General features: G+C 36.5%; 5 protein-coding genes, 1 long non-coding RNA gene and 1 other non-coding gene across 8 annotated transcripts; 2 read left to right on the top strand and 5 right to left on the bottom strand.

The window, feature by feature from the left end:
• Nucleotides 1–624: 624 nt before the first annotated feature.
• On the bottom strand, nucleotides 625–6,792 carry LOC141828063 (protein ANTHESIS POMOTING FACTOR 1). Its single transcript, XM_074715419.1, has 10 exons — nucleotides 6,524–6,792; nucleotides 5,767–5,867; nucleotides 4,708–4,817; nucleotides 4,543–4,609; nucleotides 4,346–4,445; nucleotides 4,115–4,231; nucleotides 3,912–4,049; nucleotides 2,966–3,047; nucleotides 1,405–1,454; nucleotides 625–1,022 (listed from the first exon to the last, which is right to left on the bottom strand). The coding sequence occupies exons 1-10, from the start codon at nucleotides 6,593–6,595 to the stop codon at nucleotides 870–872; spliced, it is 990 nt and encodes a 329-aa protein (XP_074571520.1). The 5' UTR covers nucleotides 6,596–6,792; the 3' UTR covers nucleotides 625–869.
• A 1,230-nt stretch (nucleotides 6,793–8,022) lies between these two features.
• Nucleotides 8,023–8,182, bottom strand: LOC141828720 (U1 spliceosomal RNA). Its single transcript, XR_012601812.1, has one exon. It is a non-coding gene; the product is annotated as a U1 spliceosomal RNA (small nuclear RNA).
• Nucleotides 8,183–11,317: 3,135 nt separating this feature from the next.
• On the bottom strand, nucleotides 11,318–14,468 carry LOC141828418 (protein neprosin-like). Its single transcript, XM_074715846.1, has 6 exons — nucleotides 14,052–14,468; nucleotides 13,627–13,962; nucleotides 13,076–13,240; nucleotides 12,437–12,490; nucleotides 12,210–12,356; nucleotides 11,318–11,804 (listed from the first exon to the last, which is right to left on the bottom strand). Exons 1-6 carry the CDS (start codon nucleotides 14,241–14,243, stop codon nucleotides 11,427–11,429), a joined length of 1,272 nt encoding a protein of 423 aa, XP_074571947.1. The 5' UTR covers nucleotides 14,244–14,468; the 3' UTR covers nucleotides 11,318–11,426.
• On the top strand, nucleotides 13,766–16,299 carry LOC141828419 (uncharacterized). Its single transcript, XR_012601762.1, has 3 exons — nucleotides 13,766–13,923; nucleotides 14,124–14,267; nucleotides 16,194–16,299. It is a non-coding gene; the product is annotated as an uncharacterized LOC141828419 (long non-coding RNA).
• Nucleotides 16,300–17,842: 1,543 nt separating this feature from the next.
• LOC141828416 (nuclear transcription factor Y subunit C-6-like) lies at nucleotides 17,843–18,978 on the bottom strand. 2 transcript variants are annotated; one of them, XM_074715843.1, is made up of 2 exons: nucleotides 18,866–18,978; nucleotides 17,843–18,529 (listed from the first exon to the last, which is right to left on the bottom strand). In XM_074715843.1, exon 2 carries the CDS (start codon nucleotides 18,509–18,511, stop codon nucleotides 17,996–17,998), a length of 516 nt encoding a protein of 171 aa, XP_074571944.1. In that variant the 5' UTR covers nucleotides 18,512–18,529; nucleotides 18,866–18,978; the 3' UTR covers nucleotides 17,843–17,995. The 2 variants fall into 2 exon arrangements, with proteins under 2 accessions (XP_074571944.1, XP_074571945.1); XM_074715844.1 differs by having other exon boundaries at nucleotides 17,843–18,533.
• Nucleotides 18,979–21,436: 2,458 nt separating this feature from the next.
• On the top strand, nucleotides 21,437–21,939 carry LOC141828417 (putative E3 ubiquitin-protein ligase ATL44). The gene has a single exon (XM_074715845.1). It carries the CDS (start codon nucleotides 21,480–21,482, stop codon nucleotides 21,909–21,911), a length of 432 nt encoding a protein of 143 aa, XP_074571946.1. The 5' UTR covers nucleotides 21,437–21,479; the 3' UTR covers nucleotides 21,912–21,939.
• Nucleotides 21,940–21,975: 36 nt separating this feature from the next.
• On the bottom strand, nucleotides 21,976–27,853 carry LOC141828415 (ubiquinol oxidase 4, chloroplastic/chromoplastic). The gene is given in 10 exon segments (XM_074715842.1): nucleotides 21,976–22,126; nucleotides 22,128–22,249; nucleotides 22,336–22,383; nucleotides 22,455–22,526; nucleotides 22,959–23,027; nucleotides 24,558–24,666; nucleotides 26,312–26,427; nucleotides 26,561–26,654; nucleotides 27,076–27,259; nucleotides 27,623–27,853. Coding segments are annotated over 10 exon segments (1,050 nt in total). The 5' UTR covers nucleotides 27,799–27,853; the 3' UTR covers nucleotides 21,976–22,066.
• Between the last annotated feature and the right edge of the window lie 46 nt (nucleotides 27,854–27,899).

Consider the following 27,899-nt stretch of genomic DNA (forward strand, 5'->3'; position numbering starts at 1 on the left):
AATTATCATGGGCGTAGTCGAGTTGACATTCAGATAGTAAAATTATCATATGGGAAGAAGGTTTGAATCTTCTAAGATTCATGGCAAAAATAATTTTTATTTTTTAAAAAAATGATAAGCATTTAGAGTGATTGGTGAATTACAACTTTATATATATATATATATATATATATATATATATATATATTCCAAAAAGACCTTTAAATTTCATTATTATGAGAACATTTTGTAAGATTTAGAAAGATCACCTACCTTACTCTGTTTATTTTCTTTTGTTCCTTCTTAGTGATGTAGGCCTTCTTTGTCTTAGCGTTTGGCCTATTTCAGCTCTTGGATCGTTCCATTTCCACTTAGTGTTGCAAATTTTCTCTTTGTCTTTTTAATCGTCAAGTGGAAGGTGAGTTTGTATGCAATCGTTGTCATTTTCACTGGTTGCAAGGATCAATCGATCTCCATAAAATGATTATTTTCCGCGAGAGGGGAATGAAGGTGGATGCTATGGATCTACCCCATCAAGCTCGAATCGCTATCTCTCCCAACGAAGACATAGTTGGATATGATATTGTGCTCAGCTTCCCTTGCTTCTGCCCGATTCACTTGTGCATAGAATCATAAGTAAAACAATGTTTTTACAAGGAAACCCAATGATAAATTCTGTAAGACTAAAAAAGAAAGTATTTTCTTTTACATTTGTCTACAACGTTAGATCTTACATAATTGAAGAAATTAACACAGACAAGCTCACTAATCACTTAATTTAGAAGCCGAAATTGCTTTTGAGTCGAAAAGATATATCGGAATTTCAATACTCGAGCGATGCTCCAAGAGAAGTTTCGATGATGAGAACAAGCCACAACATTAGGATTTGTTCATTCTCTAACAGCAGCTTCACCATCTTTGGGTTCCTCATCTGACTTGGGTATCCAAAACGTTAGGGCAGAGGATGCCGCCGCGAACATGACTCTCCTCGGAGCCCACTTCAAGCAGGATACTGCGCCGATATAACTATTCCAGGATGATACCTGTAACAACACAACACAAATTGTCAATCTCTGCAGCTCAATTCAAACAACAATCGTAACCAGCCACATTATAAATAACACTACTACGAGCTGATACTCTCGGAATGTTGTGAACTGATGCTGGATGAACGAGATAAGATTTTCTATCGCATCCATTGCTGAATCGTTTGGAGTATTATGAATGATCCAAAGTAGCTCTAGTTTTGCCTAAATATAACTTCGGTAGGGCAGTCAATTTTTGGCTGAGGAAAGCAAAGGATAGAATACAATGTGATACGTGCTCAGTCACACCGTATACGATATGTTTGTAGTCCAAGTCCTGAAGGAACTTTCATTGAGTTTCCGACAATTTTAAAGGATGTGGTGCGAGGAACAAGCATACCTCATTGGGCTTTTCAATCAACCAAGCATGCAAAGTACCATCTCCAGAACCTACAACAGAACATCAAAGTAGAAATAAGTTATCTTAAAACACCAAGTAGCTGATATGTAAGGGCAATATGCCCGAACTGAGGATATGCTTCCCGTACAATTTCTGTTTTCAGTTATCTATCGAAGAAGTGAATTGAGATATCTTCTATTGACGTTAAGTATCAATTTAGGTTAAAACACACACAAAAAGCAGAATTCATAAACCTTTCCTAGTCTGAATGAGACATCAAACTGTTCATGCAATCATGAGTAGTGTTCTACAGTGATCCGGAAGCTACGATAAGCAAGTTCAGTCGGTGAGGGCAACACTGATCAGTATGTTTAATAAAAAATGAGTTTGATAATTTACAGGAGAGGAAGAACAGAGAGAACAAATAGGAAAACAGAAGTTCGAGATATGGAAGAGCAGGAAGAGTATAGGAGGGTGAATAACCACATTTTGATGAAGAAATCTCTCTTTAAAAGTTGCCTGAACAATTGATCCAGATCAATTAACGTATAAAACTATAAAGTAACCTTTTCATGTTGAAGAACGGGTAACACATTAGTAATTTTTTTAAGCTACATGAACCAACCACTATCTTTAGAGATTGGACGATACTCAGATTGATAGTTCGATTCAAGCATGCATAACCTTCTCATGGATTAACAATTGCCACTCATATTGGAACACAGAATGTTCCCCTTGCCCATACCTCAAACTTTGAAGTTGTCAGATAGCTCAATAATTCAGGCGATGGAAGTGAATCAATTTGGGGGGTTTCAGCTACCTCAACTTGTATAGACCTTCCCTGTTAATAGTAAGATCCTTGAATTGAATACAACTATCACTTAATGCTAGTTTGAATGCATCATGAGTCGGTGGTGGAATTCACTGCTAGAAAATACTAGAGCGAATCCTCCCTCCAATTTTATCTTGACCAACAATAGTTTGGTTTTGCATCATATACCACCCACACTACTTATCCATCATCAAGTTGTGACATGAACAACTACTTGTCTAATTTTAAGTTACAATATATGTGGTGTTACTCCTCCCTCAAGCTACCTTGTAAAGACATCAAGTTGTGAGCGACAATGTTCATGATAAAGTTTTGGGCTAAAAAATCTGGCCGATTCCATTTATCTGTGACCAAATTGTGATGGTTAGGCTAGATTAGTCAGCGAAAGTCCTTAAATGTTGGCAGCAAGCTCCTAAGGAATATGGCTTTGTCACTTAACTGTACCCAAGAAAGATTATGGATCACTAGATAAAGAAATGTTACTAATAAAAATGATCAAATCGAGATAGGTGCTTTTGACAGTGTGGAACCTAACTATAAATATCAGAACAAGATGGTCAGAACTAAATTAAATAATTCACTGAGAATGGATAGTATAAAACAATTGTTAGCTGTCAACTACAACTTCCAACATTTTGACATTTAAACAATCATATAATAATAAAACAATCACGTGAATAGTATATCATGATATACTGTTAAAATAGCGAGCATTGCATCTCTAACAACCTGCCAGAACGTATTGTCCATCAGGAGTAAAAGTAGCTTCAGTTGTTAAATTAGGTGAAGGCTCCAGACTGAAGCCACAACGCTGCAAAAAACCAAAGAACAAAAATCCATCTACTCATTTTGCTCAAAAACAACATGAAAATTAAGATAAATGATACAAAAATACTAATCTGAAGATACTCCATAAAAGATCACAACAAATTACTTGCTGCATAAAAAACACTTCGAAATAAAGAAGAAGAAAACTTGTGTAAAGTCTGAAAGCCATAAACATTACAAGAAACATATATAGGCATCAAAAACAAATATTAGTTGATTAAAAAAAGATGTATATTAATCACAAGGTGTTCATGAACTCTAAGCTTGTAGACCAGTAAACAAATCATTGAATCAAGAAACTAGTACATAATTTCAACTGCATGATGCAGTTCGATATAACACAAATGAGAATTATAAACTTGCACTTACAATTGAAAAGTTCTCTATCAATAATATTAGCATATAAAATATATATCAATATATATATAAGCTATGTTTGAATGGAGAGAATCCCCTTGAACTCAGTTTCATCATCAAGCTATGTTTGGTCTAATTATTAGAGATTCAGTAACATGAATCTTATTCCTCGATTGACCAGTAAGATTCAAATCAACTTAAATTATTTTTAGTCAATGTTTTCATAGGTCAACCTCTACCTCTTACACCTTCTACTCCAATCGAACAACTTTTTAACTATAGAAACTAAACTATTGGTTGCCTTAGAACATGTCCACATCATCTCAACTCTCGACCTATTTTCTCTCCTTTTATCATTTACTGAAGCTACACCTAATCACACTCACATCAGTATTTTTTTTTCATTTTACTAACTCCATAAATATATCTTATCATGTACTACTTAACAGATATTATCATGTCAATAAAACAGCCAACAAGAAATGCAAACCTTATCTCCTCCATAAGCATCTAGAATGTAGATATTATTATTTGTGGTTGTCAAAACCATAGACCTGCCGTCATTGCTGAACTTGATATCACAGACCTCAGCCGTATCTCCACCAACGAGGAAAGTATCAAATGGACCCTGAAGTCAAAAAAGCTTAGAAATTTATCATACATAAAGGAGATCCAAGTTTCTACAATGCTAACCTTATCGTATGAACGAGAATCAAACAATTTGATGGCACCTCCTTCCATTGCCACTGCAAAGACAAGGCCCTGCTGATCATAGGCAACAGTAGGCCTTCCGCGCAAACGCAGAATCCCCTGAAGTCTAAAGCAGTGAGTATAAATCACATTTACATAATTAATATTCCAAGTCTTAATAAAACTTATATGGTAACTTCCACATTTAATAAAGAATTTCAAGCAAGAACTCACTTGGCAAGCATTTACACGAAGATCCCATATTCTTACACTATGGTCGAGAGAGCCTGACATGAAGCTATCATTTATTGGAGACATACAAAGTGAAACAACTCTGCAATAGTGCAAGTGCTTGTTAGGATTGAATGTACAAGGCATCTAAAAACCCAACAGTTAGTAGTGTCATTACCAAATAGAAACTTAACAATTACCTCTTCTTATGGCCTTTGAAATACCGCAGACAACGATTATCATACATGGAAAGATATCGCAAGCATTCTGTTAAATGAGAAGAATATCATAAGGTTTATGCACAAAAATTATTAAGAACATGTGTTCAAGAAGAAAAATGGCTAATTACTAATATAAAGAAGCACCATTTGTCAACTCTAAGTTGTATCTTGATGAGCATAAAATGGAACTTGGATGGTGTGTAAAGCAAATGCGGTCAGAACCATGCTTCTTGTGATATGTAGTCTTCAATAACCTGCATGCAAGAGCAAGTTTGAATCACTAAAAATAATACATGTTTCATATAGAAAAGAAAAAAAATGAAAAGATTTTACATTTCCCTTCCATGACCAATACTAATAGTAGAAAAGAAGTAAGGTTCAAGAAAATATAGTGTTGAAGACAGAAAGCTCTCTCTAGATAGGTAAATAGGACCATACAAGTATAAAAACAAACTTCTAGATACCCTGATTCCTTGCCTAGGGAATTTTAATCATAGAGTGGAAAATCACCATGAAAGTGGCATGCTGGGCAATAAAAGGGATCCAACTCATATATCTACATATTTGTGGGAAAAATACACTCATATACATAGTTTGGTTGATTGTTCTCTGTCTAATCAAAATGTGATAATATACTTGAGGAAATTGACCACTACTAGAGTTGAACAACCTATAAAGTGAATTTTGGCGTAAATTTAGTTATCAGGATATACTGTTTTGGTGCTTGATATAGGTAGGCAATAATTAGACCATGCCAACTAGTTTCCTTTTATTTTTCTTCCATCTTCCTCACCCTTACCCTTCTTCTTGTGCCTCCTCCCTCTCCTTCTTATGCCTTTTCATCCCACTTCTCCTTCCATGTTGTCTCTTGCTCGGAGAGGGGATAAGGTGAAGAGAGGAAAAAATGAGGATGAAGGGTAAAATGCCTAGTTTAACCTTCTACTATTCCTCATGTCTACCACCATGTCCGCTTCCACCACGACCTAATATCCTCATGTCCATGGTATGAAATTATGTGCCATAGCAGGTAGCATGGCAGAAATTCACAATTTTGGTAATTTCTTCTGTGCCAACCGTACTAAGTACATATTGTGCTGACATATGACATCAAAGTATGCCAAGATGAACTATAGACTTTAAGCAGAGTGAGCCAGAAAAAACAGGGTATATGATAACATTATGGCCATTTAAAGCCATACTCACTTAGCATTTGCAGTATCATACAAGCGTATAGAGTCATCCTCACTTGCAGTAACAAGAAGGTCTTCTGTTCGATGAAAATCCATAGAACTGATTTTCCCTACCTACAATTGATAAGTTCCAAATTGATGAGACATTGTAACCAAGCCATCAAAAGAAAACAAGAGCCAAAGTTTGTAAATAAAATGAAACTGATTCTTGTGGATGGAAAACAAGACAATGATATGAGCAATTGTGCCTTTACACACAACTATTTAGAGTATCAATTGCTCACATAAATGAAGTCTAGATAAAGAACTCACAGTCCATACTCGATAAATTATCAATCCTCCTCCCCTCACATGGCTATTTAAAGTATGATGGAGTCTAGATAAAAGACTCAAATTTCCATACGTTGCCAATCCTCCTATCCCCAAGGAAGTAACTTTGCATAAAGATAAAGATCACATGACATAAAGCTCTGATTTTTATACAAACAAGCGTATCAACTTTCAACAGCCAAAACACAAAGAAAAGTAATGCCGATAATTTAGGTTGTGAATGTTATCTTCCATTAGTTCCAATCTTGCAAAAGCATTCTCAGACGACATAATACCAGCTTCCATAGAGTTACTGCAGATCAAAAATCTCAAACCTCATGTACTCAAACAAAGAAACTCCATAATCTACGAAACTAATAGTCTCAGAGAAGCATAGAACTAACAATACGTAAGCAAATATGACCGAAAGAAAAAGAATCAGCAAGAGCGAGAAATCTCACGTAGTCGGAGAAGACCGCACCGACGGACATGCTGCGTATGATATCATCATTGAGCTCTGTGACAGAAGACATCTTCTCTTCTTCTTCCTCTCCCTAGGTTTTCTGAGGGACGAAAAAAGGAGGAAAAATTGCTTTTTATGAAGAGAAACTCCGATAAAAGAGCAACAACAATGGCGGAAGTGGTTCCCGATTCAATCCGGCAGCTCTCTTGCGGATCGCCGGTGAGGGAAAGGGTTTTAAGGGCGAACGACAGGGTTCCCGATCGTCGCGAGGAAGAACCGAAGGACGAAGCGGCCACCCATCGATCCGGTTTGGATTTATTGGCCTTTTACGAACCGACCAGTAACTGGCTTTCTTGTAATTTGAATGTTTGTTTTACCTTCGTAAAATAAATAAAATTTCGAATTATTTATTTATTTATTAGTGTGTTAAAATTTATTTATTAAAAATTTCATCAAGTCATTTTTTTATAATAGACATTATTATTTGTATAATTTAATTAAATTGTTTATCTAATAAACGAAACATATCTCTGAAAAAAATAAAACATGTTGTTTTATAAATTTTTAACATGTTCTAAATTTATATATAAAACGTGTTATATTTTAAATTTATGCCCAAATGAAACAGTTTGTTAAATTTGTAAATCATTTTTAATTAATTTTATTAAATAAAATTAGCAGCTATAGTAGAAAATAATGTGATCAAAATTAAATTAACTGGTATGCATTGCAAAATAATTTGGTCTTAATTGTAATATTTTTTGGTAAAAGTAAAAAAAAAAGACGCCTGTTTTAGTTAAAAGAGCCTTTCTTTTTTTAAAAAAAAATATTGAAACAGTGGTTTAGTATATTTTTTATTTTAAAAATATTATTTTAATGTTATAGCATCTACATTCAAAATTAATATAATAAATAAAATTACTTTAACTTAGTTAAAATTATAATACATAAATTGCTAATTTATAAAATTATTCATAAAAATTGATCTAACAATTTAATTAAAATTATTCAAAGTGGATTAAAATCATTTTATTTTGATCAAAATAATTTTAACAACTTATACCACCTATAATAATGTAAAAGCAATTTTAATTAATTTAAAATAAATTTAAGCAATTTTATTTGACCATGTTAACAAGTTTAATGTTAAAGTAATTTTTTATTAAATTTAGTTAAAATAATTTTAATTAAATTGAAACGTGTATTAAAAATATTTTTCATTAAATTAAAAGGACTAAATTAAATAAGCGTTTGTTTAAAATTTTAAACTAAATTAAATAAAAAATACCAAAAATCAGAAACATTTTTAAGTTTTAAAATAAAATATTTTAATATTTTTAAATTAAATCACTCTTTCATATTTTGCTCATGAAATTATGTTACAACCACATTGACCTAACTAAATGACATTTCCACCAGAATTTATAAATTATTAAACAGATGACGTTTCACAAAATAATTATAAATAAATATTATAACATTTTAAAAAATTATTGACAGGGGCCGCGCAAGCGCGTACCCCCTCTATCACAAATTATGACGTCCACTCTCCCACTTGGGGAGATGGTAAACCAACGCACCTCCTACGTGCAATGGAGGCCGTTGATCTAGGCCACGACCCTTTCTGATCGGCCGTCGACCCCGTCCAGGTAAGTATGGCTCAACGCTCGACAAGGACCCAATCTTAAACACGTCCGCCTGTCGTCTCGTGCGCCAATACGCGATGTGGGACTAAAAACACAGACCGTCCGCAATCGACATTTCAAATTGCAAATACTGCTGCCAGAAATTCCACATCCGCGAGCTCCTTCTCCGTCCTCCTCTTGCTTCTTGCCCTGGATCGGAACATCCGGAGTCCAGGAACATAGATCGATCTTCTCCATATAGGGTTCCGCCTTCTCAGTCTTGCGGAAGAAGGCGGCTGAGTTGCAGCTTCCTATCGAGCTTGAAGCTCTCTTCTTGGCGACCGTTGGAGCTTGATCTCGTGGTGGATTCGAGACTTGTGGTTTTCTTTCTGGGTTCCTTTTGGTATGAAAATGCCGATGAGACCGGACCAGGTCGCGGGTGTGCGGGCGTTGATTTGGATCGGCATGGAGGATCACCGGCACGGAGGCGGTGGCTTTGTTTCAGGCACCCAATTTGCCGAGACGTGTTCTGACTCAGGTATCGCTACACTCCATACATTAATTTGTTCGAGCTCTGCTCCGTTGGTTTCCTTTGCAGTTGTCATCGATTCAATTCCTTCAGTGATGTAGTGAAAACAACTCGTTCTGATCTGCAAAGATATGTTTCTTATCTGTTTTCTCACTTCGCAAAATTGGACTTAAGATCCATTTCATCTTTGGATATTGTTAATCCTATAAACTATTGCCCACGATAACTGAATTTCTCTAAATGATTGACTAGTTTTGTAACATCAACATGAGAATTCATTTTGATGCCATATCTGCTTTATTGGTCGACCGATATTTTTACGTTTCTTCAGTTTATTTTTAAAAAACTAGCCATCCACATTGGGCATTGAATGTGGTTTGTTACCATCTGAATCAACTGCTTGGGTTGAGTTGAGGTTTGTTTCTTCCTGTGTTAACTTAGTTGGGTGCAAGCATCTATTATGTTCTTATTCTTATGCATCTCCGTTCTCATCTTTGGTTATAAATGTCAAAAGTATAGCCATGTGATTGGAGTTGAACTCAATAAGGAACTCTTCTTCCTCCATCGGATTAGGCCATTTGATTGAAAGATGAAAGCAGATTCCTGCCGATGTTTGGTATTTAATCCACTATCCAATCTTTTTTTTCTCATATATGAGTGAGCCCTTGCTGGTTTTTGACCTAATTACTCTGAAGCGAAAGTTCTTTTGTAAACCCTTCTATTTCATGATTTGAAACACCAATTACTTCTCTAGTTCTGGCATTTTTGTGTGCCCTTTTGAAGCCTTCTAGTCCCCCTTGTCAATGTTGCTACCATTAATAGGTGCAAATTGGTTAGAAAGCTTTTGAGATAGGTTGACACATGCATTTTCAACTCCTCTTGCAGTCTTGCATTCACCAAGATGTATAGTATATTCAAAGGTAAGGTTTGCCAAGATAACTGAAGATTCATAATTGAGAAGCAAGGATATGCTTTTTTTTTTCTCTCCTGTTGGTTTCTCAAATTGTTGCCAACTCTAGGTTAGACCCTGAATTTTCAAATGATTTCAAGAAAAATGATCTGATCAAAATGGGGGGAAATTTTAGGTAATTGCTGAGAACTATGGCTTCCATGAAAATGAGATGCATAGGAACAGATATTAAACAATTTATGTTACATTAGATATGTGCTTACTAAAGTTCCAAACATTGTTTCTTCAAAGATTCAAATACCGGCAAGAATGAGTTGTAGTTTCACTCTGACCTTCAACTAGAATTTAGACCAAGCCCTATTGGATCTTGTTGTTCTAACAATTGAATGTGTTGCTTGCTGTCAGCTATGTTTTCGCTCAAAAGCTTCAGTCTTCTTGAATTTATTGTTCATTGTTTAAATTACTAGATCAACTGCATGAGTCCTATGTCTGTCCAGGTTCTTGTGGCGTTCCAATCTACTCTATGAAAAGAAGTGAACTTAAATTTGGAAGGTCCTGGATGCTGAATTTGTCAGTATCAACCAAGCAACCTATTCGATCTCATAACGGTAGGATCTCCAAAGTTTCCCCTTTCTTGATTTTTCTTCCATTGCATTATATGATAGATGCATTTTTTTTTTAAGATTTACAAATTTATTGGTGAGCTTGGAAATATATTCATGTTGTTCTTGTTTGCATTTTTTTGTTCTTAAAAGTTTTTGTTATATTTATCAATTATTTGTATAATTAATAAATACGATTCTAGTATAACAAAAGCATCTTAATAATGATTTTCAATGTCTTTTTTAATGTGTTTTGTTAGGGTGGTGATAAGTTTATAAGAATGTTTTTTTTTCTTGGAATGAATAGAACAATGGAGACATGAAACACATTGGCCTCTCCTTTCCAACAAAACTGATCCATCCAGAATTGAACGGATTTGAGGGTAAGGGAGAGAAGTGATAGAATACAACTGTACTCATGTTTCCATGAACACCATTGACCATTACTTCGTCCTTAATTGTCCAAAACCACTTGTTGTTTGAGACCACCAAAACTGCCACCATTGGTTGCCGGCCAATGATCATCCAACATCATCACTTGGTCGATGACGACGATCGTATGGAACTCCACTTTTGGTGACCACTTGCTGGCTGATGGTTGCTAGTCATCACTAACCTTCACATCTTAAAACAAAATGTAGGTACCTTCATTTTTTTTTACCTCTTCTTCCTCCTCCACTTCCCTCCCTCTTCAGTCTTCTTTCTCTTCAATTTTGTTCCTTCCAAATAAAACGGATAGGTGAAATGAAAAAGGGAGCAAACTATTTTTTAAAAAAATTGAAAAAGAAATTAATCCAAACTTGTTCCCAGCCTTTTGTTTCACTACACTATGCTAATTAATTAATAAATCAATTTGGCAGTGGGACCAAAATGTTTTTTATGATTAGCTATGAACAAAGACAGTGATTAAATCCCCTTGCTATATTGATGGATGAGAAGCTTTTATTACAGATTATGACATTTTACTAGAAAATTGATTTGTGCTGGAATTGTACTGACAAACTTAAAGGAAAGTCAATAAATCATTAAAAACCTTTGAGCTGTATGCAGTTGTTTGTGCAACAGTCTAATTAATGAGCTAGAAATTATGAGTAAAGGAGCACAAAATTTGATGTATTCTTCCACTGTAACTTTTCCAAAATTTTACAATTAAAGAGTAAAACCGAATCAAACTAATGAGAACAAATAAAAATAAAGAAAATACTAGTTTTAATTCCTCAAAGTTTGTACTATACTCAAGGGCATCTGATGCTTCTTCCTGGTCCTCCAAAGTAGAAATAGTTTCCCCAGACATTATTGCTTCTGGCTTGAATGTCATAGCAATTTGGATGATCAGCAATGACCTTTATGTTTGCTGCAGGGATGAGACTGTTGTCCCAGTCCACCACTTGCAAGTTCCTAAAGTAAGCCGCCTGCCTAAACCCTTGCTCGGCGTAATGCCCGCTGCCCATTTGAGTGGAGGTGTGGACGCCGGCAGGGCGAGTGTTGAAGATCTCACCTCCGAATTGCACCATTGTGCCATGTACCGCGAGGTGATTGAACAAGTAGGATGGCCAATAGCCCACCAGCACCCCGGGACCAAACTCCAGCCACCAATTCCCATGCTTTGGATCCTACATTCTCAAATTTAACTCACTCAACCATTGCAACAATGTTAATTTGTTGCTGAAGAAAATACTTTAGCCATTTCTTTCAGCTAATCAGATTCACTTTAGTCTGTAAAATCATAATCTTTACAGAGTATCAATGAGTCAAAGACCAATTCTTAAAAGTGTAAGGCACTTTACAAGTGTCCACTTGGAATCCACCGAGTGAACTGAGGATTCTGAATCTACCACTATCTCAATTGAGGACAGCAAATAGTGGCATTCAAAGTGGAAGCTGAAGAGCAGCAAAGTCAAAGGAAGTATGATAGATAACTTAAAGTTTCTTTAGTAGAGTTGAATAGAAGACTAAACTTTATATAGCAGATTTTAATTAGTTAAAATTTTTATTAAGAGTTGATAGATGTAGCTTACCTTCCATATCAAGAGACTGATATCGAATTGCTTGCCATTAAAAGCTGAGACTGGAGATATTGCAGCACCTATTGCAATTCTATTACTTGTTTGGACGAAGCCCGAGCATAGTAAGTTGTAGCAACCTGTTTCTCGATATGCATCTGTCTATAGGATGTATATCGATTGTAAGAGTGCAATGAAAATAAAGGAATTATTTTCTTGAAGAAAAAAGAACAGAGACTTACTGTCCAATAAGTGAAAAATCTAGGAGAGCTATCACCATACAGCTGTGGACTCACCTAAGATAGAAGAAAAATAAAATCATTCTTGTTTATTTGTTGCAAACCAATAAAAACTTAGGTGCAATGTTTCTTCACTATCACACTAAATATATATATATATTTTTTCTAACCATTTTCATCAGATAATTCTTATTGAAAAATCATGAATCAAGCATCACCTACTATTTTGGCCTGTTGTCTCCATCAGTTGAGAAAAAACTATTGAAGTCAGAATTTTGGCCTGAATTAGGTTGATCAGTTAATGTTGATGCAGACACAACCTATGAGTCAGTAAAGTCTCTGTTTGGTAGATGATAATGAAATTAGAAAAACAAATTCGATAACTAATTAACTCGCCATTTTTTTTTAGAAAAAAAAAAAACATTCATAAAGCCTGGACAAAAGCACTAAATTAAGCTAAAGGAAAAGTGGAGATGCCCATGACTTTCCACACTATAATGACTTCATGGTGTGGTTTCTTTCAGTGTTATTAAAGTCAGTTGGACCAACCAATTTTACTAGTTTATCTAAAATCGTACATATTGAAATATTAAGTTAGACTTGTATGTATGTATGTATGTATGTATGTATGTATGTGCGTACCTGCCATCCGGCTTCGATGGTGTTGAGATCGGTAGCGAAGGATCCGGAGATGATCCAAATTTGCGATAAGCTGAACTCGGAAGAAGAACTCAACTTTGGAGCCCACACATTTAAGCTTGCTTTGGCTCCATAAAGTTCTTCTCCCACAGCATAACCTACTGCATGCTGGATGCATCCCCACATTAAACATTTCATTAATTCATATAATTAATATCCTGTATTTTCCTAAAAGAATTCCAGAAATAAATATATATATATATATATATATATATATATATAAAATTAGAGTATTATTTAATTATAACATCAGTTTGACTTGGTGAAGGGGTTCATGTGCAAATTAAATACAGTAGGTATATTCGAAATAATACAGTATGTATTATTTAAATTTCAAGTTGAGTCAAAATTCAATTTAATTAGAAATTTTTTATTGGATGTGATGATTTTATTGGCATCTACATTTATCTCAATATCGACGCTTACAGCTAATTGATTTGACTCGTTTAATTTAATAATTTATGACGTCATGAGAAATTATCAATCAATAGTACCTCATGGCTTCCGCCGACGGCATCTCTTTCCGTGCTGGCCGCCGGAGCCGGGGGCTTTCTGCCGAAGCTCCTCGCCGAGCTGGCTCGGAGTATGTCTTCTTCCCTGGTTCTCCGTATCGGAACGGTGCCCTCCGGGCACGTCTCGCCGCCGCTGCTCCAGAGCTGCTGTATTCCTCCGCCGCCTCCGGCGTCGGCCAAGGCGGCGTTGCCGGTTTCGTATCCTTTAGGCCTCTCCGGCGGATCCTCCACCACTGCTTCCGATCCCTGCAGAACCGGGTGATCGAACGCCGGCTGCAGGTGCGTTGGAACGCAGTCGATGAGGTCGCCGTCAGGACTCTGCTCCGCAACCAAAACAGAGCATTGATTTGGACAATTTTTTTTTTGTAACGATTAATCAAACCAAACCAGAGGATTTTTTTTTTTACCAGGATTGTCTTGATAGCAGGCTTATTAATCTTCTGGAGTTGCGATCTTATTATTCGCTTATACTTCTGCAGCTCTTCGCCGGACCGCACCGCCGTGTCGTTTCCCCCCTCCGCCGCCGCCGCCTCCGCGAGCACTAAAAGCGCAAGAAAGGCGACAACTTGCGCCTCCCTGCGGCCCCAAGAAGCAGCCATGGAATCGATCTGAAGCAGACACAAGTAAGATCCTCCTCCTATATTCGCATGCTCGTCGTCTTCTTCTTCCTCCTCCAAAGCATCATCTTCCGAAACATAAATTAAAAGAACGCGGAGGGAGATTAGTCCGCCATTAATTAACCTGCAGGTGTTATTATAGAATTCCCTGCATGTGGGCGAGGAGCAATGAGGATGGAGCTCTGCTTTTTCTTTATCTTTGCTGCCTTTTCTCCCCTTCCTCCTCCTCCTCCTCTTCTTCTCACATGATGATGGGTTTTATAGGTAGGTGGAGAAAAAGGAGGGCAGGCATTGAATACTGATGCTGGGGAAGCTGGTGTTGCTTCTCTTCTTTTGATTGCAATTGATCTTTTGGGTTTGTGGTTTCCTCGCATTCATTTTGCTGGGAGTTCACTCGATTGAGAGGTCTGCAGGGATGCAAAGTGTTCTGCTCTTGTTTCTTCTCACATCCACTCCTCCTCTCGGTTCCCTAGATTGTTGCTTTGACTGGCCTCTGGTTCACTGTTTTGGAACCCAATTAAGTTGGTCAATTGTCCTAAACACCCGACCTAACCGACTCACTTAGTCTGGCTCAATTGATATACTTGCTCGATCTCGATCAGCTCGCACATCCGCTTGACTCAACTAGCTCATTTTAACTTCCTTGTTGGACTCACTCAGCTCTATTGCTTAATCTATTTGATTGTTTCAACTCACAAGTTCAATGGCAATTTGTTACTTTGTTGTTTTTCAACTTTGACTTTTCCTTCAATAATCAAGGCAACTTACTGTCGACCAAACGTGGTATCAGTACCTTACTATTATTCATTTCAGTGGGTCAACTTTGAACGTGAGAAGAGGAGAGATATGTGCACAAATTAGGGTGATTATCTTTTGGAGTCATACTAAATATATTTTATGTCATAATTGTTATGATAAATAGAATTGCTAGATTTTTTTACATGTCATTCTTTTACTATTGAATTTCTTTATTAAATAGTATAGTTATTATTTTTTTCTTTAGTGGTTAAGTAGAGTTTTAACTACAAATTTCTTAAGTTTTTAGACTATTTTAAGACTTGATGCTATGACTCCAATTGCCTACTATAAAAGAGGCAATCAACTAAGAAGGGATCTTATTATTCTCGTCTAGTGGATGATCCTTGCAAGTTGGAGTGGAGGGTGCCTCAACTTCTATTTACTATGCTCTCTTTTTTAATTTGTGGGGAAATTTTTCATGTGAAGTCGAGGGAATAATGGTCCACACCCACAAGAACCAAAAGTATACAAGATTTCACTCTCCACCAAGCCATGTAGATTCTATTCCCACTAAATAGGGTTTTCAAATCTAGACGAAAGGGTGAATATCATTCGAACGCTAAGATTATGTTCTTAATGCCATCGAGCACTAAGATTATGTTCTTTCTTGGTCCAAATTCTAATTGAATTAGAATATCTTTCATTATTTTTAATCTGATTTCACAAACTTCTTAATATACCAAACCTCTCTCTGATCTTACTATAAAACATGTTTTTCATAGTGAGAAGAAGATTGAGAAGTTAGTAAGTCTTTTTTTCTCCAAAACCATCATAACTACTAAAAGCAATGCCCTTGAGTCAGTCAAGGAGTATAGTTAGGCTTTGAGTCATGTTTGATTCGACCCAATAAGATATAGGACATGTCATGCTAGGTATAGTTTGGTCCGCAAGTGGGGGAGGGCGGGGGCGGCTCAGCCTAGATAAACTCAAGTCTAGGTATGGCTCCACCGGCCGACCAACCCAACAAGCCGCAGAATGGGTTGATCAAATCTAAATCTCTCTTAGTCTGACTGACTTTTGGCTTCTGTAAAAATAACTACAAATCACATATTCTAAGAATAAACTATACTATAATGATCAAAAGCATCCTTATGCTGGTAATGATATTATGAGTAGCTTAACCATTCTTTGCAGACTCACAGCACAAAAGATGAATGCATTGCATCAGCTAGGGTTTGCTCCTGTTGTGCATATGCAATGAAAAGGCAAAGTACAAGAATCAAAAGAAAAATAGCTGAACAGGAGGTAATGCCATCTTTCCATGAGTTGCTACTGTTCTATACATAAAAAGGTTTGAGTTGCAAGTACATGGTAGTAACCTTCTCTTGGCCTTTACAATTCATGCATTATGTTACGAACAGATCAAAACTAAAACTCAAGAAATAAGAAATTGACATCGAACACCATGAACAATCAAGGACATATGTTCAACACAAAAGATGATAAAAGTACAGAGAAAGAAAGGGTAAAGAAATGAAAAGTACAGAGCATCTAAACCTGCATATGATGTCAAATCATAAGTACAGGACAATGTTTTCCAACACAATAGAGATGATAAATACAAAGGATGAAAGAACTAAAGTTATCAAAAGTTCAGTGCATCTAAACTTGTCATTCCTAATAGTGTGTAAAACCTTTCTAGTAGGCTCACATATGCCCATCTGTTTATCCACCAATTGGTTTCTTCAACACTGTTAATACTGAGACTGAAACTAAAAAAAATGAATAACAGTAATTCAATCTGACATTCAACTTCAGTCAATCAAAAGCCCCTTATCGACAATTATTTGGTCTAAGGTAAACTAGTTAGATGTGTAATCGTACTGTTGTAAGGGATTTAATCTTGTTGTTCCCACCTCATGGTCAAGAACTAACAAAATATCCTTTTAGCATCTTCAAGTACTAACAAAATAAATAAGAACAATTCAATCTACAAACTTTGACCATACATTCAATTTAAGTCAATCAAGGCCCCTTTGAAAGCCTTCATAAAACCCCAAACCCTAAAACACATGAAACAGAAACCAAGATGAAGAAACAAAGGAATAAAAGGATGATACATGTATAGAAACAGGTTTTCAAAAATCCTCCAATCGATACAAAAGCCAAAATTTGACTTGCAGCAACTAAAAAACACAAAAAGACTGTATATGAAGATTCTCACAACATAATCCAGGAAAAAGAAGTGATTTCAAAGGAAAACAACACATAATCAGACATCAGCTAGAATCAATAATAGCACTACTCTTTCTGATAACCAAACATGTTGTCTTCTTTTACAAGGTTTGGCTTCACCTTTAGTTTAAAATATCAACCAAATCAATTAATATCAGAAACACAACTCTAGATCAATGAGACGATATAAACCAAAAGTAAAAGGCCTATAATGAACACACTGTACCTATTTCATCATTGTCAAACAACCACTCTATCCTATAATTTGCATGAGAGATCAGCATACATATCACTTTCAAACAAATGTAAAGGATAAGGCAACAAGCAGAGTACTTATAGAAAAATGTAAAGATCTACTTACGATCGAGGATGAGGAATAATGCTACCTTACTCTTGTAGCAGATTAACTCAACAATTCATTTGCATGCGAGAATTAATTCTAATAACCAGACAACTATGGACCAACTAAATATTTTTTTTTTACAATACTTGTTAGTGCAACATATAGCACAACCAAAGAAGTTTAACAAACAACTTAACAGCACATCAGTTGTCGTATAATTGACATGAACATACATGCAATTAAACGAGCCACACTTAAACAAGTATAAACTGAAGAACAATAACTCATTAGCAGCCATGGCAAGAAAGTTCTACTGGAATTTAGTTTTCAGATGATAATATCACAATAGACCAAATTGGTGTTTATGCTTAAGATCACACTAACATGGATTTATTAAAAGGCTCAGGTCGTGAGGATGCTACTTAGAGACATAGTAGTAAGAGAGAGGGTCGGTAGGCGGAGCTCCAAGTGTGTGGGCGACGTCTTCCTTCCCTTCCTCCCTTGGCACAATATCGATGAGGAAATCGAACACATCAGTGCGGCTGATAGCCGCCGCTATGTCGTTCTTTTGCAGTGTCCGACGCTTGTTCTCCTCTGCGTGAGCCCAAGAACGGTGAGTAAGTTCCAAGATGAACATCTCGCAGGCGCGGGCGAAAACCACAGGGGCCTCGGCGGCAATCATGCGCACATCCTCGTCCGCCTTCATGATCTTCTTAATCCTGGCGAGAGGGAGGCTGTGGTTGCGGAAGTCGGTGGTCTGCTCAATCTCTCGGTACTGTTCAGCCCAGAACAACTGCAGATGCTGCTGCTGCTGCTGTTGCTGCTGGTGGAAGAGGTTCTGATAAGCCTGGTACGGACCAGCGCCGCCAGCGGCGGGATAGGGAACTCCGACACCGATCACAGGAGGGACGGGGTGACCCGGTGGCTGATCCATTCCTAGCGACCAGGAAGCCTGTCTTCAAGACAAGCCAACCCAACCCAAAAACTCCTTTTTTAGAACAAAAAATCAAGGAAAAATCCTAACTTTTGGGGGGAGGGCGAGAAAACAAATAAACCTAAAATCTCTCAACCAAAATCATATCGAGCAGGGAGAAACCGAGAGGGATCTGACAAATATGAGAAATCCAGAGAAAGATTGGACTTCTATCAGTGAAAGAAGATAAAAAAAACAGGAGAAATCAGGCGATTGGATCGCGATACCCAGAAAACCGACGGGAAATCAGGGAACTACACACCTATCGCACATAAATCGAAAGGATGAACTGATGCAGACAGAGATCAACTTTACCTGCCCAGAAGCGAACCTGGAGAAGACTTCACCACGCCTGGAGAGGAAGCGAGAGAGCCGAGGACGACGAAATCGGCACCTGCACGAAGTGAGGTTGGGAAACGGGAAGATCAAAAACCATCGGATCCTGGAATTCAGGGATGGCGACAAGTGTAAATAAAGATGGGCCGAGTTTGGGCCAGCCGCACGAGTCGGAGTGGGCGGGTTGACTGGCCTTTGGGTCGGGCCAGACACACTCCTCATGGAGTTAAAATTAGAAAATAAAAATAAAAATGCTTTAAATTTTATTTATTTAGTATATTTCTCTATGTATCTAACGTAAATATGTTCTTATTAGCACTCAGATATATTTTTTATTTGTCATCAGGATAAATCAAAAAATTATCTATTAATTTATCGAAATCGAAATTGATATTTGCTGTGAAAAATTAAGGAAGCGGTATGCGACTGCATCATTGTCGGGCATAAGGTACTTCCTTTACTGTTGTTCTGTACTCATTTGCTTGATTTGATTGTTGTTCTGTACTCATTTGCTTGATTTGATTTTTGAATTACCCAGATTTCTATCTATTTAAGATAGATCCATTGCCGGCCACCCCAAGAATTGAGTCGAATGATTGGGATTTATTATTTTTTATTAAGATAGATCTAACTAATGCGCACTAAATGCGGCTCTGTTTGGATTTTATACGGAACGATTGATTCCGACACCGTGATCGCGAAGGGCCAGCTAACAACCTACTGTTCATATATCTCGCTCACTGAGTCATGCCGACATTCAGCGCATCCGTAGTTACGACGATCACATGGTATGATTGCGAATGAGTATACAGGACCTCCAAAAGGGAATGGGTCGTGCTTGGTTTAAGCTGGTTCCGCTTGATTGCGGTATGCCGAGTATAATATTGTGTTACCCAGGGCTGGTCCAACCCGGACCTAGTTCGGGCCCATAACCTGGTCAACGGACTGAATGCCTTTGATCCGATTGCCATAGGGGTGATGGGCTGGTTACGATTCCAACACAATAAAAACTGTCGAATTGATAGGTCAGTTTTGCTCATCGACTCATTTTTTGTGACCGTCCGATAGGTCTGACTGTTGGAACCTACGATTCTAACGGTTGAGGAGGTTTTTATATTTTTTTTTGACGATTAAAATCATTTAATCATTTTTTTTATGAATGACTATGATTTAATATTTGTTACTTTTTAAATTATATAAATACTTATTTTATTATTTTCATACGTGTCTTTCCTATTTTCATTCTCAATTTTGCAATCTCTGTACATTTTCTATTTCTATTTTCCTACTTACAATGAAAGGAATCCAAAGAGCTTCATTATCACGATCTCACAGGAGTAAAATAATAGTGAGTTCGAATAAGGAGTTCAACATTCACTATACCAATGATGAAAATCGAGTAACTTTCTGATACTTGAAATACACGAAAGTATTGATGAAATTACTTTTAAGATTCGAGAATTTCTTCTTTAAAATTTCCTATTTTTATTAAATATTTTAAGGTCACATATTTGTCGGGAGAATTACGTACAAAATGTAGTGCTATCAAATAGGTCAACACATAATGGAACGGTTCAATCCATCACAAATTTATCATATGAAAAAACAGGGTGGGTTAGGTAGACCAACAATATATAAAAGTTTGGATTATGGATTAATGGATAAGCTTACCAGTTTATTGAATTTTTTAGTTTAAATTTAAATTAAAAAAATTAGCTCGTAGGTTAACCCAAGCCCACAAGTCCATTACATTTTCTACTTTAATTTTAAAGTTTGAAAGAATTTTTTTCCCAACCTATGGGTCAACTCAAGTTCACAACAGGTTAACCTGTACAGGTTGCAAGGCCAGGTGGATTGGTCCGCCTAAATCCACCGTAAAATGAGTTGATAAAATTTTGATCCAACCCACTTAAATTATTTAATGAAGCAGGCCAACTCGATAGTCTCAACCCAACTTGACGGCTCTAACTGTAATGCTTCTTACAAATTCTAACAATTCTATGCTGACACCGATTATGGATCGTTGAAACAACATGTAAAAATGAAATATCAAACGGAATATGAAATCGACCATTCTCATATGAAATCAATCGTTCTCAAACATAATTATCAAACATAATTATGTACTAATTCTAATTTATTTTTATATTTTAATAAAATATTAAAAGAATTATTAATTAAATTTATTTTTTATAATATCTTTCATTTAATTTTAGATGTAAATGCACTTTTATTTTTTTTAAAAAATTTTAATCCATTTTTCTAGAATTACGCTTAAAAATAATTAAAAGATTAATAAAATAAAAGAAAAATTAATTAAAGAATTTAATAAATTAAATAATATTGTTTTTATGTTTCAATATTTAAAGTCATCGTTAACAACCACGTAAATGGATTTTAAAGATATAAATAACAAAAAAAGGGGATTTTAAAAAAGTTATTTTAAATGTAAATCTAAAACAAATAATGGATTTTGATAATATCTTATGCCCTGTCTCCTGGATGCCAATCATTTCAAGTTATTAGCCTCTCTTCCTACGCGTTGTGCACTTCGGCTGAGCTACACGATAAGCTTCTCTGCTGCGCTGTTTTGATGTTACTCGCCAGCAGCCTCGCCTCGCCCTGCCTCAGCATCCTAGTCGTCGCCGCCGCGTTGCCCGCGGCGCTGCTGCTCGCCGGCCTCTCCGTCCTGGCGGCGCTGCAAGCGTGCACCGTCGCCCGGGTGTTCCGCCGGCCGTCGGCCTCGGCCGGGTGCCGGGGGTTGTCGACGGAGGAGCTGCGGAGCCTGCCGTGCTACGCCTTCCGGCCTCCTCCTCGGGCAGCGGCGGCTGCCGAGGAGGAGGCGGAGCAGTGCGCGGTGTGCCTGGAGAGGTTCGGGGCGGGGGAGCGGTGCAGACTGCTTCCGCTCTGCCGGCACAGCTTCCACGCGCAGTGCGTCGACCCCTGGCTCCTCAACGCCCCCGTTTGCCCCATTTGCCGCACCCGCGCCGCCGCCGCCGCCGCCGCCGCAAAGCGTAACTGCTAGTAACGGAACAACGATCTTTTTATTTGATGAGTTGTGTGCGATTGACATCGAGTTCATTAGTAGCTAAGTCAAAGAAAAACTTATGCTTGTTGATCGAACAAGTTAACAAGAGAGTCGTCATCTAAGGTTTACTATATACAAACAAACAAACATCGTCAAGGCCCTTCGTACACTCCCTCGCGATCAGATTCCGGCGCGATGCATCCAGAATCATCATTCAGAGGTACTTTTGGGCGAGTGCGGAGAGCGAAGGTTCCCATGAGTTTGGCAGGCTGCCATCGTCTTGCAGTGTTCGGCTTCATCATCGCGAATGTTGATGAAAACATCGTAAAGATTTTCTGGAGAAGAAGAAGAAGAAGAGTATGTAGTAGATATCATTTAACAGCCATTATGGCATTACATCCACACAATCAAGCATAATTACCTATTTTGGGTCTCCTGGTCTTGGGAGTTCTTGAGGTTTGGAATTCGTCTGAAATATCGAGAAAGTCTCGCGATCAAAATGTGGGGAAAACGGGACCAAACAAGATTCAAGAGCCTTACCGAACAGGTATAAATCTTCATTCAGGTAGTAGTTGATGGCAGCTGCTGGAGCAGGCAATTTTTTTAGTTCATCTGCACAATAGGAAGAAACGTATCAGATATGTGAACTGAATTATAAACTACTTATTTCTTTCTTTTCCTGCTGCTATTTTCTTTATTTTCCTTACTAACTAAGGATTCAAATAAATGTTGGAGAATTAGATGGGCAGGTTATTTCAAATCACAAAAGAAAAAGAAATTTCGATGAAGTTTCTGACAGTCTGATAAAGCTTCCAGGAATTGATAGCAAGTGTTAAAATTACCTGTAATTCAAATAGGTAACACATAAAATAGGAGATATGGCAGTATATCAATTAAACACAACTGTTCGGTACAGTTTCTGAAGCATAACCATAGATTTACTGAGGCCGACCTGATGCATCATAGTCATGTAATTGATGCTTATCACATAGTGTGTTTTTTTTTTGTGGTTAAAAGGGATGAAATTTCAGAGAAGCTACGCACCTCCTTGGAGCTTTATAAACTTGTCATAGGTGGAATATGCGTGCCGCTCGACGCATTCCGAAAAATGATCTGCAGGTAAATATGGTGGTCAAAATTCCAGGAATATGAAACTTCTTTTAGGGAGTTTTTGTTTCTTCTTTTGGTTTGATTTTAAGAACCAAAAGGAAAACCCCCTATTTGTGCCACTTTCAAGGGGAATTGTTTTTTTTTTCAGAAACCCCACTAAATTATGGAAGTGCCACAAGTCTTAGATGAATAGATGAGAGGAAAAAAAGTGGTGAGTTGTAGCTTAGAATTTTGCCATTTTTATAGAAAATTGGCCTCCGATGAATATATGAATAAATAAATTTTTAAGCATGTGCAAGAGAAAAGTACTCAACATTAAGCTAGAGCAAGAGTAATATAATAGGAAGGCACAAAAAGTATCATAGGTCGATATCTTAAATATCATAAGTCAAGTAGTTGTTCGGATTACAATCAAAGTTTCATATTAGAAATACACGGAAAAGATCATGAATTTATAAGATGAAAAAATACTTTTTGAGTAAAGTTTAAAAATAAAACTATGAGGGCTTAGATCCTAAGTGGATAATATCATATCATTGTGGAAATATATTGATTTCATCAATTCTAATAATTGATATCAAAGCCAAGGGGATCGGATCCAATGGAAAATATTCACCTAATTTAGAAAACTATAACTTAACTATCATTGTGGAAATATATTGATTTCATTCATTCTAATAATTGATATCAAAGCCAAGGGGATCAGATCCAATGGAAAATATTCACCTAATTTAGAAAACTATAACTTAACTATTAATTGTTTATATAACTATTATTTATAAATTTGTAAATTATCATAGTTGCATATTTTATATTAAGTAGATAACTGTAAGTTTTAATTAATTGCAAATATCTATACTATAGGGTATCTGGAAACAGCCTCTTGCCAAAGGCAAGGTAAGGCTGCGTATGGATCCTTTCCCCGGACCCCGCAAATGCACCGGGCTGCCTTTTTTTTTTTTTATCTATACTATAGGGTATAAGAAATAATTATAATGACAAATAACTGAAATAATTATTTATAATTACTAATTAAGTATTTATTAGTGATAATTATTCACTTGTAATTATACAAGTAAATTAAATAATTATTTATAATTGCAAATAAACGATTTATTAGTGATGATTATTTACTTGTAATTATATAAGTAAAAATTTACTTGAAATCATCAGTAAATTTCATTACAATTACATGTAAATAATTATTATGATAATCAGTAAATAATTTGGTCTGTGGTGTAACCAATAGTTGAGATGCTTATAACAATGTATAACCTATTCCATCAAATGTTAATGCAAATGATTTTTTTCATATAAGCATATATTTATTTGGAAGTAAAAAAGTGTCAAAACTATATTAGCATGGTATGCTACTGAAACTGTAACTTTCCGATCAAAGATTAAAACTCTAACGGTTCGAGATTTCAAACCTTTATTCTAACTACCTTAGACCTTTGTAATCATGCATTTGGGCATCTAAAGAAATGCACCAGCCATATATATAATTGTACAAAGACAAAAGTTTATACTTACATGCCATTCTAGGGCTCAACATGTACATTCCAACAGTCATGAAGTAGTAAAAGAATGCAACAAATGGACCGAGGAAACGATCAAACCAGAAAGCATTGCCCCCCAATTCCTGCAGAAAGGAAGCAAGAGTGTGATAAAAAATATCAGCATATTAGAGTCAAATATTCATCTAATACAGACTCTTTTTCTACTCAATAGATGTATCAGCAAAGACTCCAATCGACCTGCGGCATATAAAAGTGATTATCAACTAGGAAATCACAATGGGCACATTAAGGCATTAAGTGCGAGTAACATCAGTATGGAAAAAATGAAATAACAAACATAATGTGCACATACTGAGGTTTTAGAATGTGAGTATAAGAACTACAAAATTAGGAAATAAATACATATTCTCAGGAAAAACAACTGTGTTATGTGAACTAACACTTATGATGCTTGGATTTGATCAAATTGAAAGAGGAGGAACACATGGCTTGGACTAGATAGCTCTGACATGTAGAGGCAGAAAATCAACAGATTTCTTCTAGAAGAATATTTAGATTTGAGAAAATCAAAAGAATTTCCAGTGAATATTTTGGGTGGAAAACAGTAGTCACATTACACTCTTCAAAAGTTTAGTAATATTCTAGGAGCTACAAACACAATTGCTCAAAAAGATGTCCTCTTGTATTGCCATAACTTTGTTGGGCATCTCTTTCCAACACCTTAGTATGCCTAGATGATTGAGCTTTAACAGTTTCAGTCAAATGCTTGGAACCCAACAAAGTTAATGAATTAATTCCTCTAGCATACTGAGGCATTGGAAAGAGATGCAAATATGATAGTGAAGCCTCTATCAGGCTCACATATTGTCAATTAGGGATTATTCTATGCTATGAATCAAACTTTGGGCCTTGATAAGAAATCATTGACACCATGGTTTAGTCTCATATGATAAATTGTAGACTAATTAAGAGAGATTATAAACTTAGATGAATAAGATCCAGTTAACTTGGACCTAAGACTTTTAGGTTAATAGTTGGATGCAATAAAATGAATGAGTTAGTTCTCTCATTCCTGCAAGGCATGTCAATCATTATAAGAAAATATCTTGTTCTTTTCATAATAGTGAATTAATACACTAGTCATTAACTAAACTAACATACAAAATTAAATTGAATTAATCAATGATACAAAATAGACAGATGCAACCTTAAGAAACATATTTACAATGATATACATCACAAAGTGTGGTCCTAGGCAAGCTTAGGCCCTTTTATGTGGCCCTCCCCTATGATGTCTTATTGTATCCAAACAAACAAAACTTTTTTACTATAAAAATTAGTGAATAAGGCTTGAACTCCTAGCTTCCTTTTATCTTGCTCTAACCATGTTTGTGGGTTAGACTTCAAGTGGTCCGCTGAAATTCTCATGTCTCTCTCTACACAAATTATGGCGCCTGGATCAAAGTGAGGACGAGGCTCTGGATAAGTCATATATCTGAAGTAGTATGTCCAAGGCCCTGGATAATTCATATTTAGGATGTAGTATGCCCAAACATAATTGACCCAGTAGTGGAAACAAACAAAAGGAAAAAAAAGAAGACTTAGAGCTTGTAAACCATTTTGTAAATTCACCTTAAATTTGAACAATATGGCAACTTTAAATTTGAACAAGCACAAACAAGTTTAGAAGATTATCTGGAACTTCAATGAAAAGTCAAAGCCACAATAATTGTTCATTGCAATTGGAATGCAACAGGAAAGTTGTACCTCCATGATAAGTAGGTGGTGAAACTCATTCCAGCTTTCAGCAAAATGTACTTTCAGATAATCAGCCCTTCTCCACCAACCAAAGCTCTCATACAGGTGCAAGACAGATATAAAAGCTACAGGATAAAAAAGTTCAATAACAAATAAGAAAACTCAGTGGAGGCAAAAGGATTTGAACCTTGAATAATAGAACAAAATATAGCATGGTCAGGAAAAGGTTAATATATTAAAAAAATATAGAGAACTCACCAAAGTATGGGACTCTAGCTATGGTTTCCAAGACATAGAATCTTGCATAGTGGCGATCATGATATAACGAATCAAGGATATTGATTGTTGTATCCTATAAGAAATATACCTTAGCAAGTTAGCTATTAACCTAAATCCACTTCCAAAGAATCCAGTGATTAATAAAGGAAGAACAACTATTGTAAATAAAATTTTAAACTTTAAGCGATAAAAGAGGAGAGAAGAGGCTAAGGCCAATAGATAAACTATCACTCTAACTTTGTTACATATTAGGCTTCATAGACATATATAAAGTATCATGGTTGGAAATATCAATGGGCTAAAAAAAAATCTCCAAATACTTTATTCACTTCAATTTATATTCCAAAACATGCACTTGTTTGCTGCTATGTGCAATTTGCAACATAAGTGTATAAGCACATATAATATTAAGACAAATGAACAGGTATGGAGAGGTAAATTTCATCTAAAATAACATCTGCAAACAATTGAAGCATGAAAAAGTAAAAACTTACTGTAAGAAAAATGTTAAAGGACTGTTCAAGCTTAACATTCCATGATACAGGTTCACTGGTTTCTGGTTCTGAATTGGTTGCTTCTTTCTCATTGTACAGTAGTTCTTTTGCAGGAAAAGATTCCTCCACTTTCACTTTCTCATCTTTCTCTTGCACCGTTGCGGCCTTCACTTGAAGCAACCTCCTATACACAGAGCAGGAGCGTTTCGTCAAAAGCCCTTTTCTAATAAGTCACAGAGCGAATCAAATCAACAAAAAAGGTTCTGTTTATATCAATTGTAGATTAAGCAAATTCCTAGTAATCAACCTTCAGAACATTTCCTTCAATAAAAGATTGAACTTGCAGTGTAACCATGTCGGACAAAACAAACAACGAATCAACAAAAATACAGAAGCTTGAGCCATCCAAAAGGACACAACGGAACCTTCCTTCGTACAGGAAAAAAGACCCCTCTTTCACGGCACAACACTCATCAAAATTTAACTGCCCACCAAAATTTTTAAAACCAGAACGGAATTCCCAAAACGTATCAGAAATAAATCATACCTAGAAGAGGACCTAAGAGAAGAGCCAAAGGGGGCACAAGCTGCACGGGCGAGAGGGTTATAGATGAAAGGAGTAGCAGCGATGCGACGGGATCTTCTAGCACTTCTTGGATCGGCGTTTGAGAAGAGCAAGGAAGGAGAGAAGAGGGGGGCAGTGGCCATGGCTCCAAGCTCCATTCTCGAGCTAGTCTCCTGCTTGCTTCAGCGGCAGCGATTGCTCTAATTTGCCTTCCTCGCTCGACCAATTGCTAATTTGTGGCCGCCAATGATTCCGAACG

Source organism: Curcuma longa, chromosome 4 (genome assembly GCF_044706935.1).
Source record: "Curcuma longa cultivar G26 ecotype Majalengka, Jawa Barat chromosome 4, ITB_CL_G26_1.1, whole genome shotgun sequence".
Classification (NCBI taxonomy): domain Eukaryota; kingdom Viridiplantae; phylum Streptophyta; class Magnoliopsida; order Zingiberales; family Zingiberaceae; genus Curcuma; species Curcuma longa.